This window comes from Macrosteles quadrilineatus, unplaced genomic scaffold, assembly GCF_028750875.1.
Source record: "Macrosteles quadrilineatus isolate MER2022 unplaced genomic scaffold, UCM_ALF_1.0 Scaffold_5__1_contigs__length_97177068, whole genome shotgun sequence".
NCBI lineage: Eukaryota > Metazoa > Arthropoda > Insecta > Hemiptera > Cicadellidae > Macrosteles > Macrosteles quadrilineatus.
In genome coordinates this window covers 78,969,546-78,992,929 of record NW_026542598.1, presented here as the reverse complement: position 1 = coordinate 78,992,929, position 23,384 = coordinate 78,969,546, and the positions used below count along the sequence as shown (strand labels likewise).

The 23,384-nt window shown below is 34.6% G+C and overlaps 3 protein-coding genes across 11 annotated transcripts in view; 1 reads left to right on the top strand and 2 right to left on the bottom strand.

The window, feature by feature from the left end:
• The window catches only part of LOC128994738 (DNA-binding protein RFX2-like), a 64,970-nt gene extending 61,962 nt beyond the window's left edge, over positions 1 to 3,008 (bottom strand). For 4 of the 7 annotated variants that reach the window (XM_054419487.1, XM_054419489.1, XM_054419491.1 and 1 more), the window contains exon 1: positions 2,781 to 3,007. In XM_054419487.1, coding sequence (XP_054275462.1) covers positions 2,781 to 2,934 — 154 coding nt within the window. In that variant the 5' untranslated portion in view covers positions 2,935 to 3,007. Of the gene's footprint in view, positions 1 to 2,010; positions 2,115 to 2,780 lie in introns of those variants that run through there. The other 3 variants (XM_054419492.1, XM_054419493.1, XM_054419488.1) reach the window with 2 other exon arrangements.
• A 2,665-nt stretch (positions 3,009 to 5,673) lies between these two features.
• LOC128995904 (U11/U12 small nuclear ribonucleoprotein 25 kDa protein-like) lies at positions 5,674 to 7,288 on the top strand. Its single transcript, XM_054420950.1, has 2 exons — positions 5,674 to 5,931; positions 6,966 to 7,288. Exons 1-2 carry the CDS (start codon positions 5,677 to 5,679, stop codon positions 7,212 to 7,214), a joined length of 504 nt encoding a protein of 167 aa, XP_054276925.1. The 5' UTR covers positions 5,674 to 5,676; the 3' UTR covers positions 7,215 to 7,288.
• A 1,632-nt stretch (positions 7,289 to 8,920) lies between these two features.
• LOC128994837 (uncharacterized) lies at positions 8,921 to 23,047 on the bottom strand. Of its 3 annotated transcripts, none has more exons than XM_054419645.1 (11): positions 22,809 to 23,047; positions 20,406 to 20,543; positions 19,057 to 19,278; positions 18,060 to 18,179; positions 15,566 to 15,777; positions 15,171 to 15,247; positions 13,272 to 13,387; positions 11,678 to 11,726; positions 11,140 to 11,185; positions 10,645 to 10,728; positions 8,921 to 9,217 (listed from the first exon to the last, which is right to left on the bottom strand). In XM_054419645.1, exons 2-11 carry the CDS (start codon positions 20,499 to 20,501, stop codon positions 9,079 to 9,081), a joined length of 1,161 nt encoding a protein of 386 aa, XP_054275620.1. In that variant the 5' UTR covers positions 20,502 to 20,543; positions 22,809 to 23,047; the 3' UTR covers positions 8,921 to 9,078. The 3 variants fall into 3 exon arrangements, with proteins under 3 accessions (XP_054275620.1, XP_054275618.1, XP_054275619.1); XM_054419643.1 differs by having other exon boundaries at positions 22,813 to 23,047; XM_054419644.1 differs by lacking the exon at positions 10,645 to 10,728 and having other exon boundaries at positions 22,813 to 23,047.
• Between the last annotated feature and the right edge of the window lie 337 nt (positions 23,048 to 23,384).

Genomic DNA, 23,384 nt, shown 5'->3' with positions numbered 1-23,384 from the left:
TACGATAAATTATCAGATGACTAAACTTAGCGATATATCAATATGTATCCGATTTGATATTAATAGGTATTGCATCGATTATTTTAAACCATGATAAGTAAAAACAATATAACATTAAAGAAGCTTTTTGTATTTATTTTATTAATTAATTATTTTATCCTAAGTAATTGAGATAAAAAATGGAGGAAACAATCAATTTTATAATCCTATGCAGTTATCATATTAACAGCATTATAAACTGTATTGATTTTTAAAAGGACAAATTTTGATTCTGTAAAAGGTTTTTTTTTATTTTTCATTGTATTTGTTTTTGGTGATACATTAGGCCTAAGTTATTGTTTTGGTTGATTAAATACTGTAACAATAAAATCGTAAAAAATCATGATTCAATTGGATGTTTAGATAGTGAAAAAAAACATAGGGAACGATAAGCCTATATTGAATTGGATAGTTATCGATATATAACATTATTCATCTGATAATATATTGCAGGTTCTCTGCGTAAATATACCCAAATCCATTGTGAGATTTTAAACTTAGATTTTAAAAATAAGAAAATACGCAAACTAACCTAACCTGAGCCAACAACTTGCGTTCTGTGGTAACTTAGCTTGTATGATTTTTTTCTTTGTACCTGATGTTTTCTGCTTGATTTAGATAGGTAAGCATTACCAAGTGATGACTAGGCCTAGATAACTTACCTAATCCTTTAAGTTAGGTAGGTCTACCTACAGTAATTTAAAGAAATAAAGAACATTATTTATTTGCCAAATTGATCATTTGCTGAAGAGTGACCCCTTGTTTCCTCTGTGATAGGCCATAAAATATTAAACTCAATAAATTTTTGAAACAAAACAGGATTAAAGCTAAATAGGCCTAATCCCAAACTAAGTTTTTAAGCCTTGATATAAAAGATCCAAACTAAAACCTTGCTGATTACAGACAAATAAGTTAAGCTAACAAGTATTATTCTGTTGCAGTTTTAATATAGGCTACTCATCAAGCTCTTGGCTATGTCTATAGGCCTACTAAGTTATCGGTATTTAATTCAGATTAGGCTAGCTAAGGCTTATCGATAGGCTTTAGCACATGCAGGTGCCCCAATATTATAATAGACCTAAGTTATTATAAGTTAGGCTAGACATTAAATGGTTTTTTTACGGTGATCAGTAAACCGGGGCTCTTTGATTTTCAAAAAGGCATTTGAATAGTTTCAGTTCAAAATAAGTGCAAGCAGTGAGCTAGCCTTGTCGGAAAGTGCTAATGCCGAATGTGCCCTAACTTAAGTTACAATCAAAGGACCGCCATGAACAAATTAACTTACTGGATATAAATTGTGACATAGCCTATCATGTTGTTATGCACTTTTAAGATATGACAGATATTCATAAGTTAAATCAATTTGTATTGCAAGCAGGTATCTTTGTACGTAAACAATAACTTTGTCGGAGTAAAATTTGATGTCAATCCTATCCTAAAACTCCTACTGTCTATCCGACAAAATACTAGCTTAGCTTAATATCGGTATTACTTGGGCCTATAGGCTAGACCTTATGGTTTTTTAACTTTAAACAGTAAACCGGGGCTCTTTGATTTTCAAAAAGGCATTTGAATAGTTTCAGTTCAAAATAAGTGCAAGCAGTGAGCTAGCCAATAATGTCATAAGGAAAGGGCTAATACCGAACGTGCCCTACAATCAAAGGATCGCCAAGAACACTTTACTGGATATAAATTGTGACGTATCTTGTTGTTATGCATTCAAGATATGATGAATATTCATAAATCAATTTGTATTGCAAGCAGATTTTTTCGTAAACAATAACTTTGTCTAAGTAAAAATTGATGTCAGTCCCATCCTAAAACTCACACTGTCTGTGGACAAAATATGAATCTGATAATTGATGAAATTGATTTCAGTAGCCGTTTATGGGAAAAATGTTTATTTACGACATCTTAATTATTAAAGTAAATATTAAAAGCAACCTTAAAACAAAAGAGACATAAATTCACCTTGTTTTGTTGTTGATTGAGGCGTTATTGGTGTCTATGACTACGGCATCAGACGACGATGGTTGCTAGGCTAAGCCGCTTTACCTCCTACGCGCAAGGATACGTCGTCGTTAAAAAGGACAAATATTCATTTAACTCACAATATTGATAACCCTAGGGTAAACAATCTTCTATTTAAAGATCATTTCGCTTTGATTTTCTTTTCTTGTTCTAAATAAATGCTTGGCATAGAAAAATTATTATCAGTGGAATTGGTACTACTTTTTGACACTAGAACATTTTCTACTGCTCCGATCGGTTACTTCAATAATGGAATGGAATATGCCTACTACAGTGTTCTCTTTGGTAAGTAAGCTAAAACGAAGTGCAATGCGTGCGCCCTTCGCAAAGCAAAAGTGGACTATTCTAAAAGATGGATGATGGCGTGATTTAATCACAAAATAATCCATATTATCTATTATATTATTATATTTAAATTTAAGTACAGTAAGCTAATTTACTTTGAATTTGAATATTACTGCTTTTGTTGAATTTTAAAGATAAATAAATAAATTTCAAGTATTTTAACAGCGTTCAATAATACCTTAGTTCATACACAAATCAAAGCTCTATTTAAATTGAAATGTCTTCAATAATTTTATTGAGACGGTGCAGTGTCAATAAGTACATCGAATCTTCTTAATAAGACGCCTTAAAATTCCATCGAGAGCCACTTTCAATAAATTAGCATAATATAAACCAAATTTTAAAAAGTTAAAATAATTAATTACCTTTAACCAATTTTCTGCTAGGAACTTTTCCTAGGGATTTTCTAACAATTTCTTCCTCATCCAAAATGTTTTGAAAAGCAAGATTTCGTCTTTTTTCCTCGTAGTAGTATTCATCATCACTTAAATACTCTTCTTTAATATAATCATAATCCATTTTTTATGTAGAGATAATTTTAAAATGAGGGTTGAGCCAATGTTTATTAACTTTAGATAGGTAGTGTATCTAAAGTGGATATTTTATTTTTCAAATTCAAATAATTAGACGTATAATATTGTGTTGACGATTTCGTTGTCATAGCAACTTCATCCGGGATACATGTGCGTTCTCAGTCTGCAAACGGGATAGGATATAATAACAACATCAATCTGCCAACAGGGTTGAAAAAAAAACAGTGACTGCTAACTCAAATCAAATCAAACATTAAACGGATATACTGTAGCTTTGACTATTAATACAACTTCAGTATCCAATAGTCAATTACTGTAGATAAAAATGGAAATTAAAATACCTACCTAATGGGTTTTTTTTAAAAGGGTGATAACGGTTAATAGGTCGTAATAAATAAACAACTCAACATACAAATATCATCTTTCATGAGTGCCAAAAGAGACTGACAGGGAAGTTAAACAAATATTACCTGTTATAAATGTACCATGTACAAATGTATGCATGTTTTTTTAGGAATAATTCAGTGACTGCACTTTTTTCTGTACGAAATCGTCATCGTGTAAAAATTCAATATTACCTCATTTTTAGCACTTATTTTTCAACGGGAATATTTTAAAAATCTTGAGTTTGATTATGTCTTTCCAAGTGTATATAGGTAAATGTATAATATTTAATTATATTATAGGTACTTGGAACACGTTGAACCATTTATTTTGAAACTTCTTATTCCTTGATATTGTAATCAAATAAAACGCAAACTACAAATATTACCCGATACCAAGCGAGACACATTAGCGCACTCAAACGCTACCTGACACGAAACATTTAAACAAAAACGCTTCATACTACATGGTAAAACCCGTAAAATACCATAACCCCTTGTCCGATCAACCCGACCGCGATAATAGTGGCCGCGTGTCACGTGTGTGTAAATATTTTTTGTAAGGGTAGTGTTAGTGATAAGAAGAACTCAAGAGGGCTCAAGAAGTAAGAAGACCCCTGAAGCGTCCTAAAGATGCCACGACCACACCCGGTGGAGAAATACACATGGTGGCATACCGCATAAACATCTTACCTAGAAGAAGGCAACAACAAAGGGGAATATAATAAATTTAGATATGCTTTATAAGTTTAATCGAGGATCAACATCTGTGGTAACCGAACTCAGTGCTTCAGCTGGTCCGGTGTGATAAATGATAAATCTGTAAGACAATTTTTGAAATATGCATGGTGGAAGGAAAATACAAAATATGTGTCAATGATTATACCGTTGGTATAATTTATTTGGGTTATATTAACTCTAATATCTTAATAATAAATTAAGGTCTCTAGTCCGTCAGCCTTAAGAACTTTTACTGTGCCCAAAAACTCCTTCTAATAAAATCCATACGATAGTTTTGATTTATTTACCAATTTTATAAACTTGAGACTTGTATATTATATAATATAATAATAGTCATAATATTATTATGACTTGAAATTTTCTATCCTGATTCTTAAGCCTTATGTGGAATTAATTGTGATGTGAATTCACTGGATTCTGCGAATGCGATTGCAGTGGCAGTGGTGGCCAGCAAGTCTCAGTCTGGCGTCTGCTGCCTGTTTTTTGTTGTTGTTATTTATTTGTGTGTTTAGTTTATCTTTGGTTTAGTCTTAACCTCCTAAGAAAATATAAAATGTTCATTTTATTTTACTATCCATTAATATTTAACTACGGTTGCTAATCTGCTGATTTACAGATTAGGAAAATCTAAAATCTCTCATACACCAAGGTATCTAGTTTTTAATGTCTTCAAGCAATAACAACTATAACTTAAGTCTTAGGGCTATGATTAATAGTTTGTGGTTACGCAGAGGATACGCGACCGGTAACCGGACGTGGATTAGGCGTCCGGCAGTTACTGTCATAACCTAACCTAACCAACCAAACTTGCTGATAGTGAAAAAAATCAAATGAAGGTTCAATTCTCTTCATAACATAAAATTATAAATGCCGAAAATTCTAACAAAAGATGTACAGTTAAGAAGAAATTACATTCAAAGCAAAATCTGTGACAAAAAGTTAAAGATACTGATGGGTTTCGAACCGGGGACCTCTCGCATATCAGCCGAGCACTCTATCCACTACACCACGAACAGTGGTGGCTCAACATCGTATCATTGTGGTAATGGCGTTCCGGGACCCCCTACCGGACGCCTAATCCACGTCTGGTTACCGGACGCCTAATCCACGTCTGGTTACCGGACGCCTAATCCACGTCTGGTTACCGGACGCGTATCCTCTGTGTTGTGGTTAACTTACCATCAAAAGAAGTAATATACTGTAATTATTCACCTTATTGAACTCTGACACTTCAAATAGGCTCCAAAATTTGATCTTTTTGTAAAATACAAAGTATGATTTAAGTCCTTGAAGCACAAGTTTGAGTTAACTTAACAAAACTTGTCTCACTTAGGCCTAAAATATAAGATATAACTATAAGACTGGGACGGTGGCGTTATCCTGTAATCCACCTACTAGGTCACGAATTGTGGATAGAGTATAGGCATGTACTGAGGATGCGATACTCCCTGGTGTAGATTAACGTCCGCATGATGAGCCATAATAAGGATCCTCAGATTAAATTATACCATGTACTATCATTTGAGTTATTATGATTTGCTCAGTAAGTAAACGCTATCAGTACTGAATATCTGATGTAATAGCTGATCAATTTTAGGGCAACAATGGATGAATCTGAATCAAGAGGTAAAGAGCCGGCCAACAATGAAGATGAATGTGACATCTCGTCATTTAGCCATAAAGATCTCATTGAGATCACTAAGACTACACTTAATGAGGTGTTGGAGCGAGATTCATTACTGAGCGACTTGCCAAGAGACGTGACACTGGAGGAGGTTAACGCTCAGATTGCTCTGGAGCATGGACAGTCAATGACGGTCTACGTTGATAGAGCAGACGGAGAGGAACTGCCTGTAGTGGTTAGTATAATACGATTAGGCTTTTGAATATTTTAGTACAGTAGACATCAAATTTATATGGATCAGCTGCAGCCTATTTTTTAAATTCAAATGCAGTAAAACCTCTATTATCAAAAATAAAGGGGAAATTCGTTTTGGATATCTAACATTTCAGAAGGAATTCTTTTTTGCATTTTAAGTGTTAAGAATTAGGCAATAACACTGAAGCTCATTTTAAGGTTATGACACTTACAATAAAAACTAAGGCGGAGTCATAGACTTACCAACACAAATGAAGTAGACTTCTTATCCTATTGTAAATTTTAAAGCACGTTTATGAGTCTAGTTCATGTCCAGTGACATTGATCGCTAGTGGCGACAAAATTTTTATTCTATTATTTTAGGGTTATTGTGCTTTTATCCATTCAGTTTGGCTTGATAAAAAAAGTTGGCGTGTTCTTAAAATGGCTTAAGGCGTAGTATACCGATTCAGAAAACTTCAACTTTGGCCGTTCACTGTTAATTTTAAACTAAATTAGTACTGTAACAGTTAAATTTTGTTATTTACAGATATTGTAAAATCCTTCTAGTTTTAATTCTCTTGGTCTGAACCTGGAGGCATAATATATATGACTCAAGTCCAGTACTCAAGTGACTTCTCAATAACCTTCTGAACAGTTAAGCCACTATCTGATTGTACAGGATTTTTTCCAATGTTATTGTTTTTTTTTTTTTTTAGTATAGTCAAGTAGTTAAACACCTTACCACCAGGTGACATGAGACCCCTCATGCCGAGGAGTGTGGCACCAATGATTCTAAACACACATAATTTGTGGCTTTGATCATATCCATTCATTTTCATCCTAACTTCAAATAGTTCAGACTCATTTTGGTGCAGACCAAGGTGTTAAAACAAAGTACGCTAGTCTATTGTATTTCCCTAAGAATATCAGTTGTATAGTCATCATTTTGATGCTACTCAACCTACAGTGAAACCAACAAAATGATACTTTTAGTTATTGACTAAAATCTAAATTACTTTTTCTTATTTACAGGTGAAACATAAAGATGCGACAGTGTTGGACCTTAAGAGAGCCATCCAAAGGCATTTAATGTGGAGGATGGACAGACTGCAAAAAAAGGTTAAGATAAGTTGGAAATACATCTGGAAAACGTATCACTTGGTGTACGACTCAGAAAGACTCGTCAAGGATGAAAAACTGTTATCTGAAATCGGCATAAGGAATAAATCAAGAGTGACCTTTGTGAAGCGATTGAGGAAGAAAGGAGAAGTTGAAAGTTGAACTACTTTGTTAACTGTGCAATCGATTGAAGTCATGTAGTTTATTGCTGGATGTAAATATATTTCCTATTTTTATGTAAGTGTTGGATTATACTGAGGTAAACCGCCCAAATGCAGAACGGCTGCCCAATCGGAACGAAATATTTTTGAAACGGGATAGTAACAACTTCAGTCCACTAAGGATTAAACTCCAATAGGAAACGCTATATTCAGCGTTTTTCGATCCAAAAAAGACATCTTCACTCCATTTTGAAACATTTGGAGGGTAGATTAGTTGACCGTTAAGAGTTTTGAAGTTTGGCTGGAGTGACACTTATAATTCATCTAAGTGACAAGGTAAGAGAAATGAGGATATTCAATTTCCTCGGTAGCGAAAGCCTACAAAGTTCCGAATACGACTTTGTATGACCTACTTAAAGGCAAATATAAATAGAATGCACCAATCGGGTTCTTACTAATGAGGAAAAATAGTAAGGATACCCCTGTGTTTAAGTTGTGGCCAAATAGCCCAGTCAATATAGGTTTTATGTTGGAAGTAATTCTGGCAGAGCTGGATTTTTCTATGCTGTTAGAACATGTTGAGATGAGTATTTCCCCAAAAGTCCCCACTTCTCCCCCTTGTGCTTTCCTCTCACGCCCCTTTTTAGATAAATTTACAGTCTCTTAGAAAATTAGCTATAACTTTGAAACAGGTAAGGAAAACAATAAGGATAATTGTTCGGGGTTTGTGCCGTTTACCTTACCTGTGGTTTACCTACTAACAATCAGGTTACAATTAATCCATTTTTAAGAACTGTTTTGTCTCCTGTTTACAATCCAACTGTGGTTTAAACATTCAACTGGTGAATCAGCTGTTATAAATTACAATTTACATTTTAAATCCGTTAAAAAAGATGTCACCAACACTGGATCTTTGAAAGTGAACTATAGAAATAAATCAAACACTAAGGGGTGAAGGTGAAGCCCTTAAGGAAATGACCTTTTTGGTTACATTTTGGCCCTCTGCCAAATCATAACCTTCAAAATGACACCCAAACTATCTAAGACTGGCGAAAAAGGAGAACACTCTTATTGTATTAATTTAATGGTTAATCTAAAGGTGAAATTCCTAAGTTCAAACGATTTCAAAGGCTTGATTTAGCTATGTGGCATGACATTATTATATTCTATAAAGAGCATAATCACATTAAAGAAAGCCAAACTAACTACCAACATCTAAGCCTGCATTTTATTTATTTTTAAAAATTTTGTATTACAAACAAACTCTTATTTACTCTTAAACCTTAGAACAGCAACGGAAAAACCTTAATAAAATCATTTCATAGAAGCTAGTATTTTAACAAAAATGTGTACATACAATTTGAAAATAACAACATTGTTTTTAAATCAATTGATAAACTCATTATAACATAACGTTTGCAAATCTACGCGACACGATCTTTCCAATGAGACGTGAATGCTCAAAATCGGTTAAGAAATGGAAGGGGAGTCCAACAGACAAATTTCTTGTTGGCGTATTAATTATATAGATTTTATAAAGGGCATGATAAGAATGAAGGCAAACTTTTAACCAGTCTAAGCTGGAATATTTTTTTAAAGTTTTTTGTACCAGATACACATTTACTCCTAAACCTTAAAACAACAGGGAAACCTTAATAAAAATATTTCATAACAAAATTATAAAAAATAGATAACTTATAAAAAACATAACATATTTTAACAAAAATGTGTACAAAAAATTTGAAAATAAAAACAACTTTTTTATAAATATTGTTTTTGAATCAATAGATAAACTAATAAAAACATAACATAAACAAAAATGTATACATAAAATTTGAAAATTCAAAGTAAAATATATCACAGATTTAGCTTTGCCGGCGGTTGCTTCTTCTTGACACTCGCTCATACAGCTGTTTGTATTTCGTTTCCAAGTCCGCTTTGAGCATGGCTCGGTACTCGTCATCTCGTTGCGGCCTTTGCTTCAGTAACTCAGTGATGTAGTCCCTGCAATAAAAAAATTCCTCCAGTACTACTTAACCAGATGTAAATTTGTATCTCAATTAATCATTGATTTGTTTAGCTATAACAAGCATGAATAATTGTTTTTTTCCTAGAAATTTAACATAAAACCATTATTAAACACATACATGATGTTAAATAAATGTATTGTGTTTATGTCTTTTGTTTGTGAACTTTCAACTCACCTCCATAGGTAAGATTAGTTCTTGCTAAAATATGCATAATCCATTTAAGACAAAACTTTGATCACAAGGCAACGAAATACAATTTAACCTTTTTTAATTATATTTAAATTAAAAGTTCCCTTTCTACAAAGGACGTAAAATACATTTTCGTTGTTATAAAACTCACATATATTTTTGTGGGAAGAAAAATATAGCTTTTTATTAGTAACACAGAATTGGTGATGGAAGGTTATAATTGGTGAATGATTTATGTATGTCTTGACAAAAGAAGCAAAACCTACATTATTGTTCATAAGGCGCTATTTTCGACGGTGATAATGCACCAAATTAGTCATCTGACTGAAGATTGATTTCTAATTTCAAAGAAATCGGCTCAGTTTTGGACAGACATTAAAAGACCACGGTGCGCAGTCAGGCAGGTCGCTCCCTTGAAAATAATTAGGCTGTACATGATAGTGTAGGGGACAACAAAAGAACATCGATTCAGCGTAGTCAGCAGTTAGGCCTAGCTTGGAGACCTGTTAAAAGACCTTCACATGTCCCCTTAAAAAGTTAAACTCACACAAGAGATCCTGTAAAACGGCTTGAATTTGTAAACTGGGTGAATGGAATTCAACAGGAAGTGTGTGAAAAAGTGATGAAAAACTTTGTCAAGAGATGTAGGGCTTGTCAGCAGGCAGCAGGTGGGTACTTAAAAGACATAATATTCCATTAATAATCGGAGATACTATGCTTTAAGATTCATGTTTCATATTGTAAAATTAACGTGAATATATATGGTTTGTAACATTTCAAATCCGGCGTTCTTATTGGGACACCCTTTAGTTATGTTGCCTCCAAAGCTGACTATCAACCCTAATCTTCAGCTCAATAGTAACACACAGACGTAAGCTTCAATCAAATAAAATAAGGTAATTTTTTATTTACTTGTACGTTGTCATTTAAAACATGTAAACATACGCAAAGAAAAAAATTTGAGTGGTACCAAATTTGCTCAATGGTAGAACAGTTCGACCTTAATTGTGAACACTGGTTAAAACCGCTTAGTCTATGTACAGTAATTTCATAGAGGCATTCACAGTATCGTAGCGATTTAGATTTTTATAAAATTAATACCATAAACATGAACTTTGAACTGAAAATTGAACTTAATATTAAGTTGTAAGCTTTTAATGGTAAACACCTAAAAACACTAGAGTATTGTTAATGTTCTAGGTTTAAAATTACCCAATTTTTGCGGGGGATTCATTCAAACTTGGACAGTTGAGACATGGACAATCTGATTTTTCTTGAGTAAACCCTGCCCTTATTCTGAAAAATAAAATTACTTAAATACTTGAAAACAGTTTAAATCCCTGATTAGCAATTTTATGCCTCTCACTTTACTTTGTAACATTACAGTAAACTTTTAACTTTCAAACAGAATGTCCTCTGATTTGTTTCATATTTTTGGACCTCTATGGCCATTATTTGAATTTTCATCTCTTACCAAGAATTCCAAAAAGGTTTACCCATCTGGACTTAAAAACACACATTAGAATTAAACAATCCCTACGACGACTTTGCACTAACTTATTTTTCTGATGCTCCTCTATAAAATGTCTACAACTCAATTCTGTGACTATAAATAAATAAGTATGTGTTCTTGTTTCAATTTTAAAAAATTAATGAAATTTCTAGTCCTGAGAATACATTTATTAAAAAAATTGTACAGTGACTTACCTTTGGGGGCCTTCAGTTTTTTCGCTTATACATGAACAGCCCCTGTCTGAAAAATTCCAGATACAGCAGAGTTATAAAAAGGAATTTGATACAAAAATCATATTGTTTGCTGGTTTAATTTTAAAATAATCACATATAATTCATGAAGTACTAACTTACTACTCAGAAAACCAATATTTTATGTTAAGAGATGTATCAACCACTTCAACATTGTATGAATTTAAATTAAGATCATATTTTGTAATTAAACAAAGCCAGGCCAAAACTCAACTCAAGCCAGTACAAACCTTGATATAACTTTTTATTACTTGTTTGCAGTGGGATATTCGTAAATTGTCCAGTGTGGGAACGCTCTGGCTCACCATTGTCGTAGAAAATATGCAGGTCCCCTAACAATATAGATTCTTTGAAAAATGCAGAGTGGGAATGCTGTACACCACTGCTTGTTTGTAAACATTTTTTATTTTCATAATTTTGATCTTATAATTGTTCTAGGCCTTAACTTTGATAATTGATTCAAGCAAGGTAAAAAACAAACCTTTCTTAGGAGGAGATGGTGAACGATCAAACTTTGAACGGGGCGATTTCTGAAAAAATTGAAATGCAGTAAATAAGAATTAATATTTTATGCAAATGTTTCAGGAAATCAGTGAATAACACATAATTAGGAGATTTTTCAGCTTGTAAATTATCTAATGTAATTCATAAATTTGCCTCCAGGATTGATTAAATGACAAAAAATAGGTTACTAACCTGTCGTCAATCAATATTTGTTCTGGGTGACTAGTTTTGGGGTTAAAACCCCATTTTCAAATACTTTTCTAGTCAATTATCGTCAAACATAATCTTCTTGCACTTGCCGTTGTCAAAATTACTTCACACATAAACACACAAAAAAAATTTAGACTTACAAACATTAGAAACTTTTTATAAATCTAAATATTTCATTGTGTGTTTAGATGTGTGTTCAGAATCTGGGCTTTTAGTTAACAAGTGCTGTTAGTGCAGTGAGTCTGATCATTGGCCGGATAGTCTAAAGGCGGTGTCTCTCTGGTCAAGAGACAGACCGGAGAATGACGATTCAAATCTAATCACCGTGAAGTCTAGTTAGCCTCTCATGAGGAATTTACTCTATGTGGGAAATGCCCACCTAAAGTAAACGGAGGAAGGCTCAGTTCGATGAATTCTTTGAGAATTTAAGTTCAAATTAGGAACTTTGCTACTTTTTTCTTATCGTTACTCTGTGTGTGTCCACCAACAACTGTTTTTAAAATAATTTGAATGGTTTTGTTCGTGAAATGAGGGAAAACATACAGTTCATCACTGAATAATACATAAAGTTTAAATGGTTAATGCCAATCCATATTACAGTAGACTCCCTCCTATCCGGACTCCACGGGACCGAGGCCAGTCCGGATAACAGGTTTTCCGGTTAAACCGACGTCCCCATAAACTTGTTAAAACGGACCGTTTAAATGCATACTGTATACAGTGATTGACTTAAATTTAGGAGAGCATTGTAATTTAGACACGTGATCACTGGTCTCAAATCTGTCCTACGAGAACAGTCGTTTCTGTACCGCCCACTTCCTACCGATATAGTCCGGGTAAACTGACGTGCTGATAAAAATTGTCCGGTTAAAGAGATGTAATTTCCGCCAAGTGTAGTCCGGTTAAAAGGTTTCCGGATAAGAGGGAGTCTACTGTAGATGGTAATACGCCAATAGGGTCTTGAAATTATTGGATATTCCAATTGAAATCTGTTATAAACACTATTAACTGTAAATTTTCTTTCTCGCATGTAAATCCAATATGTGGATATTTTCTTAAGCCGGATTTGCCTAAGCACGGAAGCAGAAAGCGGAGATTAAAGTTCCCTCTCTTCTTGACTTAGGTAGTTTAATGGTACTGTTTTCCCAGAAGCAGAGCGGACCATTATGTAAACCGCTTCTCTGCACTCTGCATTTCCCGCTCCGCCTCCGTGCCTAGGAAAACCCGACATATTTACATATTTAGTGCTATTCGGCATATTTGAGTTTGAATGTTTGATAACCACAACACATCGTATTGGTAGAAAAAATACTCCAACACCTAAAGCAAAAACATATTAACCTAGCCTATATTACACTTACAGGTTGAGAGAAGACCGAGCTAGTCGGTGAGTTGAACAAGTCGTGATATTTGCGGCAGAGTTTGCAGTCACACACTGATTTGGACCTCGGTGACTCGACACAAGGACAAGCTGTCTCTAACAGAATAATTACAATCAAATGTACACTCCTTGAAAATTAAAAATATAACACTTTTTTATCTTTTAATGTTATTTTAATGAAGTGCAGCAGTGCAAGGGTTAAATGAAATGTTAATGTTAATCATTGTGACGTTGACGAACTACGACAGTATTTTTCCATCATGTAACACTTACTCCGAATATTAAAACGAAAATTACTAAAATGGGTACCAACCCACATAAACTCCCCAGCAACCTCGAACAGTTTAGGCAACCAAAATATACTCTTTAGTAACTCCACGAGGAGAAAACGAGCATATGGAGTTGTTTCTGCTATTGTAGGACAATAAACTGCTGCAGAATATTGAAGATGATGCAAGCTTTAATTAAAGCCATGCAAGTGTTTTGCATCAGCTTACACACACTCATTCTCATGGCCATTTATGCCCAAGGCAGGATTTGGCCAACAACTGCTCTCCATCTTTCTCTATCTTCATGTTGTTTCTTGTCTCAGGATTACTGTTGTTAGATTATAAAAGGTATAATGTTACCTGAATCTGCCAGAGTAATCCAAAGGTTGTCTTGTTGGCTAGGTGTGAATTTCCTAACACCATTGGCTTCATCATCAGGTCTTCAAGAACACGTTTCACTCATCAGAGGTCGTCAAATAAATTTCTCGTTAAATACATTTCTTGTTAAATCTCATTTTAAGTCAACAATTTCTTAGAAGTGTCCATACATTTATTGGCCTTAGCGATCCTATAATCTATTTCCATTTCTTCACTATTACTGCTAGATATAACTACCCCTGGATATTTAAATTGTTCAACAACTTCAAAACTATGTCCATCTATAATGATTTCATTTGCCCTCATTTCATTTGCACTAATTTCACGGTTAACAGTAGTAAAATAAAGAGAGATGAAAAGATTTGACTTTGGGCAAACTGAAATAATTTAATGGCCTCACACAATGCAAACGACACTTTCAAGTCGAACTGCTAATCCAAAATTAATGGAAGACTCACAGGCTGTACAAATTTGTCCTGCTTCCATTAACACAAGTTGGGATAGATTATTGATAATGAGATGCCTTCATTTTCCTCATGGTGCGGATGACGTTGCATGAGTACAAGGCTTTCAAATAGTAAAACTGATAATTCAGTGATAAAAACAAACAAAAAAAAACATTTACTATTCCAAGAAAGGGTTGTCACCAGATGAGATCATGGTTTTGTGATGGAGCCAACTCATTTTCTGGCAAGACAAAGGGCAAATGTCACTAATTATTACGGAAGTTATCTGTTTCCCCATTGTAAACCAATTTATAGCCTGGCTTGTACAAGTTTTTCTACTCAGGATCCTTAGGTTATTTGGAAGATAGAAGGGACAAATTTTGTATCTCATGAAATAAAGGTTGAACCATGGACATTCCTTTGTGTATGGGACAACTTTTAAACAGTTTTCTATCAAACAATGAGCTTCTGACTATGATGACCTTTTGTAACCTCTGTATCAGCCGAAAATCCACCTTAGAAGACATAAAAGCAGAAAAATATGGTATTGTGTATTTGTGACGCAATTTAAAAATCTGTAAAAGGCTTGTTTGCTCTTCCAAGGGATGGGAAATAAGATTTCTCTGGATTACTTAGCAAATGAGATGATTGAAAGATTAAGATTATGACAACCGAAGTACATTTAGATAATATTAAAGCTAACCTTACTACTTACTATTGGTAAATGTAAACTTTTTTGGTATTTTATTAGAGACACATTCAACATTATGGTTGAGATTTACTCACCCCATGTCTTGCTATGAGGGTTGCTCTCTTTAACTAGAACCTTGCCCTGTTTGACTCCTTTTTCTTCGACAACATCACTGCAAACAAAAGTCTAATCAACTTATTTTTTTAAGAATCAATGTGATAGCAGTCTTCTTACATTTAAAACTTGTATGTGAAGAATAAAGAGCTTTTATTTTGAAAATACAGTCTGAAATAAAATTAAGTCTAGGTGTAAACCTCACTCGCCTTTGACTCGCTGGGGGCCAAATCTACTTGGCACACCAGTTCAATAAACTTTCTTACAACCTTTTTAGTCTAATAACATTTATTCTCAAAACTATGTCTTGTATTTCTTTGTTTTACCAATAAAATCAATGAATTAACCACTAAAAAAGTTTAATTGTTCCACCAACCCGCATTTGCTGCAGTAAGGCACATAGTGGGTCTCGTCGCGTACCCGAGGTTTCTGCACTCTAGTTACCCGTTGTTTGCACGAGTAGCACTTAACTCGTGGCCGAGCGTGACACACAGGCTTCTGACGTATCCGAGGCCCTCCACACAGCGTGCTGCATGCTCTCGGCTTGGTTTTCGTCTCAACTTTATCAACTTGTCTTTGAGTCGTCCTCTGAAAATTATAACTACTAAAAATACATAAAGTATAGTTAAAAGTAGGCTAAATTTTGTCTGTACCGGTATTTGTTTTTTTATCCGTTGCCAATTCAAATTAAGAACATTTAGCCTTAATTAATGTAAAATATTTTTTGCAAGTAGTCAACTTTAATTTGAAGTGAAACGTATATTAAATAAACTTAATATTACCAAGAGTCCAGCCGACCAGGGCAGGTCCGTAATTTTGTATCGTCTGAGAAATTTAAATTTTTGAATGCTTGACTAATATACTATGACCAAATGTCCATTGCCAGCATTCTGGTGTTACTTGGGTTGAGTTGTCACGTCGAGTAAGGAAATTCCAATCATAGTACAGTAATTGGTATCACAAAATTGGTCAGGACAATGCCAGAGTGGTCCATAACTATATCTAACAAATCAGTAAAGAGCACACTAGATCAAGGGATAGGTTGAAAGGACTGATAGATTATTTTCGAGTTGCACTTTAAACCAGGCATTTTGCAGCTTTACATGTAAACCTTACTGTGAGTGTTTGTCCACAACAATATGTTTTAAAAGAATTTGAATTATTCGTAAGCTAAGGGGAGAACATTATGAGAAATGGGATAGTGAAATCGATGAATAATGCCTGGGGCTCAATGAATTGAACCAAAAGAATCTATCTATATATATAATACGCTAAGCCGATTTTTGTAAACAGAACTCCTCCCTCATTTTTGGACCGATTTTGATGACTAAAGTGTCAAAAAAATTGCCCTGGTCTGTAGTTTTGCAAAGTGTTTTTAATTTTTTGAAATATTTATTAGTTCGGGCAGGATCTTCCATCAAAGTTGGGTTTTCTCCCATAAGATTAACATGGGGAAATCTAAATATTTAATTGGAAAATTTGTCTCCACAAATTTGAGAGAACGGCTGGGCGTAGAAACTTGGTAGAGGTGTCAAAAGAAAGGTCTCGGTCTGTAGATATGCCATCAAAAGAAAACGAAGTAAATTCCCTTAGGGCTCTGCCCCAGAATCCTTTAAAGTTCCCTTGCCAGATTTGTTTACATTATCGTCATATGGATAGTTTTTCATTTCTTTTTAATGAAACAGCTGTTAATATTTAAATTGTATTTTAAACAACACATATTATAGGGAGTTACTGAGTTTGTCAAAAAGAAGTATTTGCATTGTAATTTTCTGATTCTGCATCATCTCATGTTTTGCAACATAACGTTCAACTACGTAATCATTGAAAAATCTTAATATTACAGTAACTCTTAAAATGATTTCTTATCGAATTATCTTATATCTATTTTACGGGTTGGTGTCTGCCTGTTTGACCACTTTTGCCGATATTTTGTCATTTTATTTAAGACATCATCATAGGTTCATGAGATTATTTTCATACATGTTTTCAATTATTAGCAAAGATTTTGATTGTGTAATACAATACAAAACAATACAAGTGCTGAAGGGCACGTTGCCCATATGAGCCGTGTCGAGAGCCATTTTAATGGATTGTGATATTTATTAATTGGGCTTATATTTCTATTAACCTACGGATTATTCATCTGCAGAAGAAGTTCGTTGTGCTCTTATCGTGTCTAATAAGATCCAAACACAGAAACCTTGCCTAGAATAGTACCTATCTTGACAGATGTTTAGCGATGGCCTATTACGGACCGTGGCCCACTTGGTTGGCCTTAAGTGAGATTTGTGGAAATAACACTACACTTCGACTGTAAAACAAATTTCACAAAGAGTAATTACCATTTAAGCAGTCACTGTCATGACAGAAAGTTTGTATTCCTATTGAACTAGATATCCTCATCCTTTCTAAGATACGTTGATTAACAACAATGCATGTAAACGTCCCCATTTACGTGACAATTCACAGTATTTGCTTTTTGGAAATGCAGCATTGCTTTGTCATTTGCATTATTTGTTGCCAATGAAGCCGCATGACAATATGAACGAGGTCCCTCATTTCAAGAATAAAAGCCAGCTTCACTATACAAGTATATTCCACTACACCTAACATTCCGAAGATATATTATATTGAACCCCATATGTAATTTATAAGGCTGAGACAACTGGCATCCGCATGTCATGGAATCAGAGTTATACTAAAAAAAATATTATTGCGAAATTTATAGGGTTATTCAATTGGCACATTTTTTTTAAATTTTACTCTTTTTGTCGCAGTTTAGAAGAATTGTCGTAAGCCTTTAAAGCAACCGTCGATTTCGACGGGTTTCACCTAGTTCACCTTTACTCTCCTGTCTACTACTTCACCTTGGATGACAGTGTTTTGTGGTTAACAATGGCAGCTGATTCCTGAGCGTGTACTGGGTAGTTTACCATTTCTTCTATCACAACTTTAGTTGATACCTCTACCTTTGGAGCTATTATACCCTGAAACAGTTACAACAGAAAATAAGACCAAAAGTTAAGTAGTCACCCAGTACGAATATGGTATAAATACCTTTAATAAATGATAGATAGGTACCTTTAATAAAGGATTGCTCGATATTAGAACCAATCTGACCTCAGCTAGTCTGATTCCTCGCTTAATCCGACCGTACTATCGCCTATCGGTGACAATGTTATAACAGTAATATCCGTTAAGCTGGGTGTGCTGCTAGCATAGTGGTTAGCGTCTTGGACTTTGGTGCGGAAGGGAAGGGTTTGATTCCTGGCACATCCACAAAACAAGAGGGTTTGGGTCACTTTCCCCAAAAGCAATAATTGTGTACTCTCACTAACATCTATTTTTTTAAATTCCATTGGCTTAGACATAATTAAAAAAATAAATAATAAATATTGTGACTATTTGCCAATGGTCCTGTGGAGATCATTACCAGCTCCCACGATCATAAAAAAATATTAAAAGTCCCCCGTGGTCACATCCTCACACGAGCATTGTCATCGTTTTCCGCAGTAGCGAGTGAACTATAAATGTCAGTAAATTAATTAATTTGGTAATTTAATATCCTCCGACGACGAAAAGGATAATCCAACCTTTTCGATGTTCTGACCAAGTTCAAGACTCAAGAGATCAATAATGGGTTCCTCAGAAAACATCAGAAGCTTTTTTAGGGTTTAAAACTTAACCAAGCTGTCGGTGGATAGCAGTTTGAATTTAGTGCTCATCTATAGTAATCAAACTGACTGATCTGAATCAGAAACTAAGATCTCATTTCATCCATTCAGTACTCATCCTTAACTCATTTTTACCTTGAAATATGCACCCTGGTGTTTCAGTGCCTTATAAATATAATCTAATACTCACAGGAAAACAAGCTGTAGTCTCCATCAGTAAGTCAACATCCACACCAGCCAACAACCCTCGGCTGGCCGGCTGCGGGTAGAGCAGGTCAGCCAGAGGGCTGCGGAATGAAGCTAGCAATACGCAGCGGCAGCCATGCACCTGCCATTGCACCAGGCGCAGGTGTACCACTCTCTTGGACAACTCCGACTGCAGCTCAGCCAGTGACGTAACTCCAGTCAGAGTCTAATCACAGAAATAATATAAATTTTCAAATTTGAGTTTTGGTTTTCCTGTGTCTATTGTTACCAGACCTTCTGTCATTCAATCCTCTCTATAGAGGTAAGGTGAAATTGTAAAAATGTTGTGTGGTATGACTAAACATACCATTATTCTATAAGATTCGGTTTTTAGCAATAGGCCTACATAGCTGGTACAAAAAGAAATAATACAATCAATCCATTAGTTTAACAGTTGACCGACTCAGATATCAGTTAGTGTATTTCAAAGTAAATAAGTAAATGTAGATAAGTCATATGAATGATAAAACTTTTACGCCACACTACACTGTTTTAATCAACTTCCCACGCAAGGATTTAGTCCAGAAAACAGCTGTTTGCCACCAGCTTAATCAAATGGGGTTTCATTACGTACTACTTTACTGTAATGAGTTTTTACCGGACACCAACCAGCTGATTATGTTTGGCAATGAGTGATTAAACTAACACATAACGAGAGGTTATGAGTAGTGATTGTTAGTCCTTTAGTCGATGGGAATATAAGGATTTGTACGGATTTTTTTATTGTTAAGTTAGCTTAGAGTAATATGGCGTAAAATATCATACGTCACTCGTCCAAAATGTGTTTACTGGACTCATATGGTAATCCCGCACGGGCCGACCACACTTGTCCAAACACCTATTTTCAGGACTAGTAACGTAATATACTACAAAATGGTCACATAGCTTTAAGTAAGTTCTCCGCTACAGATATAGTTCTCTCTGCCTACACAGGAGACCAGATAGGATCTTAACATTACATATCTTAAGTATCAACACTCAAGTCATCGGCTATTAAAGAACTGGTGTGTTTATTTTATAAATTTGCTACACAGTATTTATTAAATTTTTTAGACTGCCTAAGTTAAATCGTTAACTTTAACTTTATAGCCATCATAGTAAGAAATAACGAAATAACTGTAATATCCCATAGGTAAATTATATAGGCCTAGGCCTGTTTTCTTTTACACTTATAGACCTCTACCCTAACCAAGTTGTTATGCAAAAAAGTCTAAAAACTCTAGAAGATGATTCTTATAAGTTTGATTAACACAGCTTACGGTAACTAAATGAGAAATCTAAAACTGTACGAACCTTTCGAAAGTGGAACCTTTCATGAAACAACAGCGGGAAGTTCGGTTCCACTCTTTTGGTGTGAGCTGAGGCGCCCAACATGGAAATTTGTAGCATCGCGTCTCCTTTGGGGCACAACCAAACCCCTGGGCAAGTGACCTGCAAAGCAGATAGAGATAGGTTAAACAAATTCACCTTTGGATGCTGTTTAAATAAATTACATATCTCTTTACATGCTTATAATGAGTTAAGTAAGTTAGACAAGTTCGGATTACAACACTGAAACTAGCCTGTAGTTTACATATGAAAGTGAATCGTATTTGAAACTAAATAGGTCTATTCTGAAATGTTAAGAAGTACTATTAGGTACCCTTGATAGTAGGAGAGAGTAGGTAAGAACTTATGTCTAGGCTAGACCTATTGATAGTAATACAGTACAGTAGTAAAATTATGGCTAGGCTATTTCTAAATACAGTAGACTCCCTCTTATCCGGACATCGTTTTAACTGGACTACACTCGGCGGAAATGACCTCTCTTTAACAGGACATTTTTTATCAGCACATTTGTTTAACCGGACTAAGTAGATTGGCAGGAAGTGGGCAGTAGTGAAACAACTTTTCTCGTGGTAATGATTCGAGACCAGTGATCACGTGCCTAAATACAATGCTCTCCTAAATTTAAGTCGAATATCACAGTAAACAGTCCGTTTTAACGAGTTTTTGGGGACGTCGGTTTAACCAGAAAACCCCTTATCCGGACTGGCCTCGGTCCCGAGGAGTCCGGATAAGAGGGAGTCTACTGTAGTTGTTTAACGACAACAGCGTATATCCTGTTGAAATCATTATATGGGTGTTTTACGACAAAATAAAACGTCAGTAGATTTGGGTGAATAAGTTATTTGGATCTTAATGCTGTCAGGTCATAATGAAATGCAGCAAAAAAAAAAAAACAAAAAAAACAGGGGCGGCTGTGTCAAGCTTTAAACCTAAGTGATCCTCCTATAAAAAGCCTGAACTAAGATTTATCACCTAGCTGCCAGCTAACCGCCTACTTTGAGCGAGGACTTGATAGGAGTTGATTGTTTAGCAATAAAATAGGCCTTCATTTAAACTTTTTTTAGGCACCAGAAAGAATTAGGATATGCAGCAAACAAAACGTGAATACAACTTATATTATTGGAACTAAAGAGACCCGACCATTTACTTACTATCAATCACTTTTCCAACTTATGCCTAGGGATGTTGCGATACGATCGATACCAGTAGGTATCGATACTTTTATTGCGATACCGCTGGTATCGTATCGGTATCGGTTGTTCCGATATTTACTTGGTATCGATACCAAGAGGCCAGTATCGTATTGTAAGTATCGGAAGGTAATTTCTGACAAATCTGAGTAAAATGGCCACGCTCATGCCTTCTGCGGCTATTTTCCAAGGCTGGAGCAACAGTGACCCAAAAAAGAAACAAACTTTAACCCAATTAATTTTTTTTTATCTAGCTTGTCTGATATGTGGTTTGAGTAAATTATGATTCACTATTCATTCATAGCATAGCACTTTACATAACTATAAGTAAAACCATTGACTATATATACCTACAGACGTATATTTAGTCAAGAATACAACTTAAGGGTTTGGGTGCATGGAGTTATTTTTATTACAAGTCAATGTTAGCAACGTTGTGTTAGGCAAATAAAATGAAACCGTCGACTATTTAACATCAAATAAATAAACTAAAAAGATGGCACTTAAAGTTATTTAACAAAATAAAAGTTTTTTTTTATTTAGGCTGATGGTAAACACGAATGTGTTACGTTTGTAATTCATTGTCTATTGAAAAGATAAATTATATAGGCCTAGAACATAAGGTAAGATTAGGCCTACTTGAACTTTTACTTGAAGGTCAAATTGAAAACAAAGGTTAGCTATGTTTGGTTAATTTTATCGTTTTACATATTTAGGTAGTTTTTAGCAGCTTGAATTCGAATCCTATATTGGCTGCACTGTAGTACTGAAATCAGAATATGACGTCACTGGTATCGAATGGATACGATACTGACGGTATCGATACTTTAGTTCTGATACTAAACCGGTATCGATACTTTTTTGCGATACGGTATCGATACCAAATATCGGAAAGACAGTGGTATCGCAACATCCCTACTTATGCCATACCCCATCAATTTTACACAGATAACCTTGCCTGTATGAAATAAATAATGGATCATGTTGATCAAAGGTTATTATAATATTGTGAGAGAACAACAGATTAATTTACTAAGCATAAAGCCCTGGTACAAAGTAAATAGCTCTGAGAGGACATAAATTCACACCTTAACTTAAAAGAAAACTAAACTAAGTTATGTAACATTTTGATTTAATTAATTGAATAATAAGTTAAATTTAAAACATGATTTCTTACTTACTGCATGAATATCAATGTCAATTCCAATATGAAATGCTTTTCTGGGCATGACTTGTACTAAAATTTAAAATGAACTTTGTTTCGTCAGTTATGTTGGTTTAAGAATTATTAAAATCAGAATATTGACATATTGGTCCTTAACAATAAGAACCACCTCCTTTGTTTACAAGACAAAAACCATAGCAACATTGACGAAGACATTGACAGGTTCATACTTCGTTTCGTGTTGTTATTTTGATTTTCTGATTCTGGTCTTGTCTTGAGTCAAAATAAACACCTGATGGATGACGATGATGACGTTCCATTCTACGTCAAAGTCATATGTTTTTGGCTTGGCCAGCTGGAGCGTCTAGATTTCGTGTTCATTACAGTATTTTTGTTCAGTTCAGGGAGATTCGGGAGCGTCAGCGAAGCGAGTGCTGTGTCGACTCCGTTGACTCGCTGGCTATTCACCTTATTCACTTATGAACTATTTTTTTTTTTTTTTTTAGGGAGGTGTTGTCGATAAAACAAATTTAATAAATTTTACTCGAAATCCTACACAGTTTTTCTAGATTTCTAATCCTTATGGAT

Excerpts from the sequence above, each read along its gene's own strand:
- LOC128995904 (XM_054420950.1), top strand. The coding sequence starts at position 5,677 with ATGGATGAATCTGAATCAAGAGGTAAAGAGCCGGCCAACAATGAAGAT. Across the intron at positions 5,932-6,965 it reads GAGAGGAACTGCCTGTAGTG|GTGAAACATAAAGATGCGAC; the intron begins GTTAGTATAATA and ends TCTTATTTACAG.
- LOC128994837 (XM_054419643.1), bottom strand. The coding sequence starts at position 22,860 with ATGCCCAGAAAAGCATTTCATATTGGAATTGACATTGATATTCATGCA. Across the intron at positions 15,248-15,565 it reads CCTTACTGCAGCAAATGCGG|TGATGTTGTCGAAGAAAAAG; the intron begins GTTGGTGGAACA and ends TTTTGTTTGCAG. Across the intron at positions 11,727-13,271 it reads GCTCGGTCTTCTCTCAACCT|AAATCGCCCCGTTCAAAGTT; the intron begins GTAAGTGTAATA and ends CAATTTTTTCAG.